At 51.0% G+C, this 8,811-nt stretch overlaps 1 protein-coding gene across 1 annotated transcript in view; it reads right to left on the bottom strand.

Moving 5' to 3' along the window:
* PRKCSH (protein kinase C substrate 80K-H) overlaps window positions 1-2,332 on the bottom strand; it is a 95,392-nt gene extending 93,060 nt beyond the window's left edge. Inside the window, 1 exon segment of the mRNA XM_061567533.1 lies at window positions 2,085-2,332. Within this exon segment, the coding sequence (XP_061423517.1) occupies window positions 2,085-2,169 (85 nt within the window). The 5' untranslated portion in view covers window positions 2,170-2,332.
* Window positions 2,333-8,811: the final 6,479 nt, after the last annotated feature.

Below are 8,811 nucleotides of genomic sequence, written 5' to 3' on the forward strand. Positions count from 1 at the left end.
GCAGAGGAGTGGGAGCATAGCCGTACAGTACAACAATGAAAACTTCTTCTGCACTCCGTTCTGCTTGCCACCACCAAACACGCGTAGCCGCAGCCTATAACACCTGCGTTGTGAATGGCGTTCGCCCAAACCAAGCACCTGTCCAGGCTCAACACCCGCTTAGCTTTCGAGATCTGCTGCAAAGAGATGCAGCTCATCGCGGGGGGCGGGAGGGGTCCCACTTAGCCCACGGACACACTTAACCGCATTTAACTCACGTAAACCTCATTGAATGTAAATGCAGCAATAACATTATTTAAACTCTGGGCGCCGAATGTATCGTCACCGACGCCGGTTTCTCCATCCTCTCACCCCCCCCCCCCCACCAATTAACTCCAAAAGCCTCAATTAACTTCACGAGTTAGAGGCGGGCACCGCGGGTTGCACCACCGGCCCACACTGGCCGCGGCTCACATCAGTGGCGCCGACTGGCACCCCGAGGACTAACACAGCGTGGCGGTGGCCTTCATCCAGCAGTGGATAGAGCCAGTGGTGGTGGTGGTGGTTGTGTTGGTGATGGTGGTGGTGGTTGTGTTGGTGATGGTGGTGGTGGTTGTGTTGGTGGTGGTGATGTTGGTGGTGGTGGTTGTGTTGGTGGTGGTGGTTGTGGTGGTGGTGGTTGTGTTGGTGGTGGTGGTTGTGGTGGTAGTTGTGTTGGTGGTGTTGGTGGTGGTGGTTGTGGTGGTGGTGGTGTTGGTGGTGGTGGTGGTGGTTGTGTTGATGGTGGTGGTTGTGTTGATGGTGGTGGTTGTGTTGATGGTGGTGGTTGTGTTGATGGTGGTGGTTGTGTTGGTGGTTGTGGTGGTGGTGGTTGTGGTGGTGGTGGTTGTGTTGGTGGTGGTGGTTGTGTTGGTGGTGGTGGTTGTGTTGGTTGTGGTGGTGGTTGTGTTGGTGGTTGTGGTGGTGGTGGTTGTGTTGGTGGTTGTGATGGTGGTTGTGTTGGTGGTTGTGTTGGTGGCTGTGTTGGTGGTTGTGTTGGTGGTGTTGGTGGTTGTGTTGGTGGTTGTGTTGGTGGTTGTGTTGGTGGTGTTGGTGGTTGTGTTGGTGGTTGTGGTGGTGGTTATGTTGGTGGTTGTGGTGGTTGTGTTGGTGGTGGTTGTGTTGGTGATGGTGGTGGTGGTTGTGGTGGTTGTGTTGGTGGTGGTTGTGGTGGTTGTGTTGGTGGTGGTGGTTGTGTTGGTGGTGGTGGTTGTGTTGGTGGTTGTGGTGGTGGTTGTGTTGGTGGTTGTGGTGGTGGTGGTTGTGGTGGTGGTTGTGGTGGTGGTGGTGGTGGTGGTTGTGTTGGTGGTGGTGGTTGTGGTGGTGGTTGTGTTGGTGGTGGTGGTTGTGGTGGTGGTGGTTGTGGTGGTGGTGGTTGTGGTGGTGGTGGTGGTTGTGGTGGTGGTGGTGGTGTTGGTGGTGGTGGTTGTGTTGGTGGTGGTGGTTGTGTTGGTGGTGGTGGTTGTGGTGGTGGTGGTTGTGTTGGTGGTTGTGGTGGTGGTTGTGTTGGTGGTGGTGGTGGTTGTGGTGGTGGTGGTGGTTGTGGTGGTGGTGGTTGTGTTGGTGGTGGTGGTTGTGGTGGTGGTGGTTGTGGTGGTGGTGTTGGTGGTGGTGGTTGTGTTGGTGGTTGTGTTGGTGGTGGTGGTTGTGTTGGTGGTTGTGGTGCTTGTGTTGGTGGTTGTGTTGGTGGTGGTGGTTGTGTTGGTGGTGGTGGTTGTGTTGGTGGTGGTGGTTGTGTTGGTGGTTGTGTTGACGGTGGTGGTTGTGTTGGTGGTGGTTGTGTTGATGGTGGTGGTTGTGTTGGTGGTGGTTGTGTTGGTGGTGGTGTTGGTGGTTGTGTTGGTGTTGGTGGTTGTGTTGGTGGTGGTGGTGGTTGTGTTGGTGGTGGTGGTTGTGTTGGTGGTGGTGGTTGTGTTGGTGGTTGTGTTGGTGGTGGTTGTGTTGGTGGTGGTGGTTGTGTTGGTGGTGGTGGTGGTTGTGTTGGTGGTGGTGGTTGTGGTGGTGGTGGTTGTGTTGATGGTGGTGGTGGTTGTGGTGGTGGTGGTGGTGAGGCCTACTCCACTCACTCGTCACGGACACGCCGCGAGGTCGTCTCACTTCGGCCGCGGACGCCGCGCAAATGAAAGCGAGGATGAGCGCGAACCTCGGCATCGTTCTCTCAATTCCACGCGAGCGACGACGGCGGTTAAGGAATAAACGACAACAACAAACGCGCGGCACGGGAAGGGATTTTTACATGAAAATAAACGAAGAGATTTCAAAGTAACCAAAATCCGAGTTGACAGCACTGCAACACGGACGTGCCAAGCGGCGAGCTCCTATTGGCTGATAACGCCGCCAACTCGAAGTTAGACGTGCGCTGATTGGTCCACGCAACCCCCCACGTTCTTCCCCCCCTCCCCCATGTGGATTCCACGTGTTTGAGTTGCACCGGATTATAAGACGCACAAGCTTGTGCCCAGTATCAATGAGGTTATACACAACTGGTCTCGCTCACACACACACACAGACAGAAGTGGATAGCCTTAACAGAGTATACTCTTAGGTTTTTCGGTAAAGTCACGGAGGTAAAATAATAAAAGATAAATAATAATAAAATAATAGAAATAAAATAATAAATCACGACGTTTCGGAGGCAACACAAGCTTCCGTCTTCAGGTGGCACCGTCACAGCACGTGCTGTATCAAGTAACGATTAGCTGTATAAAGCCTTAACAGAGTGTCGGGGCAAGTGCTCCTTGCGAGCACCTATGAAGGCCGGCACGGCACACGAGGGGGTGGGGTGGCCAGCACCACGCCCGGCCGCCTTTGTCTCCCTAGTGACGATATTTACACACCGCACCAGGTACTCATTTGAGGCTGAGTCGACCTAGGGGAGGCCCAGAACCGGTTCAGATCATCGTCACTGCAGGTGTTGGCCGTGAGTGGGAATCGAACTCAGATTGCCAGGTTCGTAGCGCAGTGCGCTAACCGCTACACTACCGCTCCCAATACACAGAGACCTGCACAAGTAACTACTCGACTCGTAAATATTATAACATCATAATACAGGTTTTTTTGGGTTAGGGGCCGTCCATAAATGACGTCACGCACCTGGGGGGGGGGGGTGAGACATTTGTGACGATGTGTGACGAGGGGGGGGGTTTGAGAAATGTGACGTTACATCAAAATGCGCAACTTTAAATAAATATAGACGACACGTTCTACTTAATTAAATTGACTTTTTAATAAATGTTTTCTCCTACAACATCAGAGTGCAGCGCCACATTAAATACGCACTACAATGGGGGGGTCTGACTTTTTGTGAAGAAGGGGGGGGGGGGTCAAAAATCGTCCAAAATCGCGTGACGTCATTTATGGACGGCCCTTTATGTCGCGTACATTTGTTGTTAAACCCACACAGTCAATTAGTAAGGTTTGTCACGTAAACAGAACGTGCCAAACGAATAACCCCCAAAAAACCTGTTTTATGGATGATATTGGTCGCGAAAGCCTACGTGTTAAACTGACTATACCACCAATTTAAAAGTTGAATCAACAATATCTCGACATCCGTCAGTCACACCGTGGGCCGTGACGCGGTCTGGCGGGACACATCCACCGCTGCTTCTTGATTTTGCAGAGTTGTCGCGGTTCGATTTCCCAGCGGCTGGCGACGTGCGGTGCGAAAGATGTTCATCGTTAGGGGTGGGGAACCTCCGACCCGCGGGCCGTATAAGGCCCCGCGAAATCATTTGGTGTGGCCCTGCCAAGGCAACCGCAGGCAGGACTCGAAATTCAATCAATCTAGGAGCAAACCTGGAAAAGCAGTTGCGAGTAGCAACATCATCAATACCAGCTAATATCACACGGCTCGCCAAAGAGAAGCAATTCCAGCCATCGCATTAGGGATGAGTTAATTAAATGTTTAACCAAATATAACAGGCTCATTTTTAAGTTGATAATTTTGTATGGCCCGCGAATGATGTTAGAAATATCCAAATGGCTCTTGGCAGGTAAAAGGTTCCCCACCCCTGCCGTAGGTACACGATGCGCGACCGTTTGCTTTTGACCGTGGACGTTAAAGACCCCCCTGACGTCATTTGGCAAGAGTAGGCTATTTGTGTGCCAGCGTCAATGTCCACATGTACCACATTTGAAAATGAATGTTGTACTCATTCGGGGATTATACAGGGGAATCATCGACCCTTCTACTGGCCCCAGGTCTATGTCTCCGGCAAACGAGGCCATCGTGATTGTTGAGAGTTTTCATCTGGTTCGAACAAATTAACGTCGCTTCGCGCATTAAGTAGTTTACGTCGGGGATGCGTTCCCGAAAGGTGCATTACGGCGAATATCGAAACGGCGTGAATCGAAGCGATTTACAGAAAGAGCGGACGATGCTGCCAGCGACGTTAGTGTGGGGGATGTTGAGGCTACACAAATCCGGTGGCGGTGTTAATAACAACGAAACGGCGTTAAATGGGAGCCGTGAATCGAGACGTACTGTGTCTCTATACAATCGTGTTCAGTGCACTCGTCTCGGTATGTTTCTCATATTATTCGACGCATCTTCTGCTTGTTTATCATCCCCCTCCCCCTCTCCCCCATTTCTAATGCACTAGCTATATTACTCATGTATTGCATGGTTGTACCTGTGCTGCATTATAAATGAGAACCTTGTTTGTAATCATCGATACTGGGGTGAAAAATGCGCCACGGTGGCGAGATGTTAACTACCTCCCTTGGTATACAGGAGGTCGTGCGTTCGATCCCCTCTGACGCCTGCTGTATATTTGGAGTTTGCAATTTCTCCCAATGGTCGCGTGGATTTTTCTCCGGGTCTTCTGGTTTTTTCCTCCATATTTAGAAACATGCGTTTAGAGTACTTTGGATACTATAAATATCCACGTGATAAGCCACTTGGTTGAGCTATTTATCATTTGTGGCCAGTTCGTTTCTGAAAAAAAGCTACATAACTCAGTGGGCCTTACCTGGTAAAATAAGTTGGCCGGGCGTGGTGCTGGTCACCCACCCCCTCGTGTGCCGTTCCGGCCTTCATTTGTCTTTTTGTATTAAATTATGTTGAGAGATGTAAATTGCAATGATATTTTAGAAGGGCCTCGCACGCATACGCCAATACACACGCGCAAGGACAAAACCCACAACCGCCATTCACTACTAAGTGAAAGTGATGTAACCACATGGTATTTGTGCCAGGCTAGCTGCACGTTAATTTCAGATTAAATGTCAAAAGCATTTATACCACGGAACAGACCCACTTGCTCTGAGTTTCCTGACAGATGCAACACCTGTGCCAACTTGCTGCATTTTATGCACCCAGAGCTCTGCTCGTTGTTGTGAGCGTCGCTCCTTCGCCCTCCGTTGTTGCTGAAGAGTGGCTGCCTCCAACCGCCCAGAAACGTCCTTCACGAGCTTCCTCCACAGCGCCACAGAGGCGATCTTAACACCGCTGGTACCAGTCATTGGCGAGATCAGTAAGTTTCAAATCCTCGCAATCAGCCCATCTCTTCTGTTCTCTGCCCCTGCCGTGCACGTTTAAGGCAAACAGAAGCTGCTTGGCTATGCGGTGGCTGGGCATGTGGGCTACATGACCCAGCCGACATAGCCTCACCTGCCAGAGGAGCACGCTGATGGGAAGTGTCTGGTTCTTTCATGGATCTGTGAACTCCGCACACAAACCGGCCTGGTTGAACCCAGGATGAATCATAGGCTGGGCCACCCCAAACGCTTTCAAGCCGGCGCAGATGTTCCTCTATAGAGGAGCCGACATTTCACAAGCAAAGAGAAGCGAGATCATAACTGTGTCCGTGAAGACAGACACTTAGACAAAGACAGAGATACCCCGTATAGCCTTCACATACTTTTAGGGCAAGTGCTGTTAGCGAGCACCTATGAAGTCTGGCATGGTACACGAGGAGGGTGGGTGGCCAGTACAAGGCCCGACCGCCTTCGTTTCCGCAGTGGCGATGTTTACACACCGCACCAGGTACTCCTTTAACGCTGAGTCGACCTCGGGGAGGCCCACGACCTGTTCAGATAATCGTCACCGGTGTTGGCCGTGAGCGGGAATGAAACTCGGATCGCCAGGTTTGTAGCGCAACTCACTAACGACTGAGCCACCACTCCACAGACACACAAAAACAGCAACAACAGCGCTTGTGCCAGGCGATGTGCACTTTAAGTCCACGAGACAAAGATCCCCCGTATAGCCTTAACAGACAGTTGGGAAAAGTGCTGTTTGCGAGCACCACCTATGAAGGCCAGCACGGCACACGATGGGGGTGGGTGGCCAGCACACGCATCCACACACACACACACACATGCTCTCATGCACATGCACACTCCAGAACAGCTTCTTTGGAGCCGCCTTCATCAAGCGATTCATATCACGCCAAGTTTTCTTTACAAGTCATTTGAGGTCGGATTAATGTCTGTGTTGCTGTGTGGGTCAGCGGAGTGCATCGTTCAAAGCGCTGCGCTACGAATCTAGCGAAACGAGTTCGATTCCCGCTCACAGCCAACACCAGTGACGATTATCTAAACCGGTCCTAGACCTCCCCTAGGTTGACTCGGCCTCAAATAAGTATCTGGAACGATGTGTGCATATCGTCACTTGGGAGACAAAGGCGGCTGGGTGTTGTGCTGCCTAGCCCCCCTTTCGTGTACAGGAACCAGCTCTCACAGGTGCTTGTTAACAGCACTTGCCCCAACAGTCTGTTAAGTCTATACGGTGATGTTTGTCTTCGTCAGATGGACGTGCGGGCATTCGAATAACAGATACACGAGAGGGATTGCGAACGATCTCAGTTGAGCAGAATTAAAATGTGTGCCGTTTCTTGACACTGCAGTCATTTTAGCACGTTGGTATTCATTCTCAAACCCGAGTACTTAAATTCTCACTCGATATTTCTCGGACCGCTGGAAATAGGCCTGGCTTGGAGTATGTTTTTTTTTTATCAGAATATGGCACGAACAACGAGAGTACAGTTAAGTAAGCATAACCACAATTATAATAATCACAAGATATGACGGCGAGATGGATAGAGATTGCGCCAGAAAAATTCCCTGAACTGCACACTGCTCACGCCTACAAATATCTCTCTCCTTGCTCTGAATTCATTTTCGGATCCACCTTTGCCCAATATATCTCTTAACTCAATGGGCTCTCTCACCTGCTCGAGTAAAGGACGTCAATCAAGCAATATAAACACACCAGGAGCACACGCACACAATGCGACCCCGTGTCCTGACACTACAGAATGCAGAAATGAAAGATGAACTTTATAAACATCGAGTAGCCATCGCGCGGCTAAAAAAAAAAATTGCAAAACATTTTTTTTTTCTAAAATAAAATAACAAGCCGACGGCCTCCCCTTTGCGGGCCATTCAAACTCATCTTTGTCCCCCCCCCACTCCTGTCATCGACTCTTTACGAGAAAGGACATGAGTAGCCCATCACAATGACTTCACGTGCACCGATGTTCTAATGTTCGTTGCAATGCCAGTGATGTGGGAGCGTGCGAGTTCAATTCCCGGTCACGGCTAACATCGGCAGCCGGTGACAACCGAACAGCTTCTGCGCTGTCCCGTCCGAGGTTGACGTCTCAAAGCTGCGTCGATGCGTAAGCATCAGTAGTGCGAAGACAAAGGCGAGCGCGGGTATCGTGTTGAGCAAACCATCGCTAATCTCGTGCGCCCTGCCCGGCCTTCATAGGTGCTCGCTAACAGCACTTGCCCCTACAGTTTAGTAAGGCTACTTGGGGGATCTCTGTCTTTGTGTGCCGTGCTGGGTGGGGAGCGGTAGTGTAGTGGTTAGCGCGCGCTGCGCTATGAACCTGGCGACCCGAGTTCGATTCCTGCTCACGGCCAAAATCAGTGTCGATTATCTGAACCAGTCCTGGATCTCCCCTAGGTCGACTCAGCCTCAAATGAGTAGCTGGTGCGGTGTGTAAACATTGCCACTGGGGAGACAAAGGCGGCCGGGCGTGGTGCTGGCTACCTACCCGCTCGTACACTGACCTTCATAGGTGCTCGCTAACAGCACTTGCTCCAACAGTCAATTAATGCTATACGGGTGGGTCTTTGTTTGTGTGTATATGAGTCGACATCGCTACTAGGGAGACAAAGGCGGTCGGGCGTCATGCTGGCCACCCACCCCCTCGTGTACCATTGCCGGCCTTCGTAGGTGCTCGCTAACGGCACTCGCCCCAACAGTCTGTGAAGTCTATACGGTGATGTTTGTCTAGTGTGTGTCAAGTTTTGTTCGTGCATGTATGGGTCCTATAGATAAATTACAGAACCCCATCATACTCTAACGGTAGCGTGTAATGTGAGATGTTCATAGCTACCGTGCAGCCTATAGGCTAAAAACAACAGCGTCTTTGTGTGTATGTTGGTGGGGAGAGGTGAGGAGCGGTGGAGCAGCGGTTAGCGCACTACGCGACGAACCCATCCCACCCGGGCTCGATTCCTGCTCACGACCAATACGTGACCAAAATCTGAACAGGTTCTGGGCATCCCCTAGGTCGACTCAGACTCAAATGAGTAACTGGTGCGGTGTGTCGTAAACCTCGCCACTAGGGAGACAAAGGCGCCCAACCGGTCGATGGTGGTGCTGGCTACCTTACTCAGAGGTCTGAAATTAATAGGTGCTCGCTAACAGAACTTCCGATTAGGTGATTGTCATTGTATTTTTTGTCTGTGAATCACTTGCCGCAAAATTATGTTAAAGGCTACCGGGGGGAGCTTTGTCCTTGTATGTGTGTGCACACAACATTATACTCTTAGGTT

The sequence above is a fragment of the Lethenteron reissneri genome, chromosome 39 (genome assembly GCF_015708825.2).
Source record: "Lethenteron reissneri isolate LAM-NWPU_2019-01 chromosome 39, ASM1570882v1, whole genome shotgun sequence".
NCBI classification, from domain to species: domain Eukaryota; kingdom Metazoa; phylum Chordata; class Hyperoartia; order Petromyzontiformes; family Petromyzontidae; genus Lethenteron; species Lethenteron reissneri.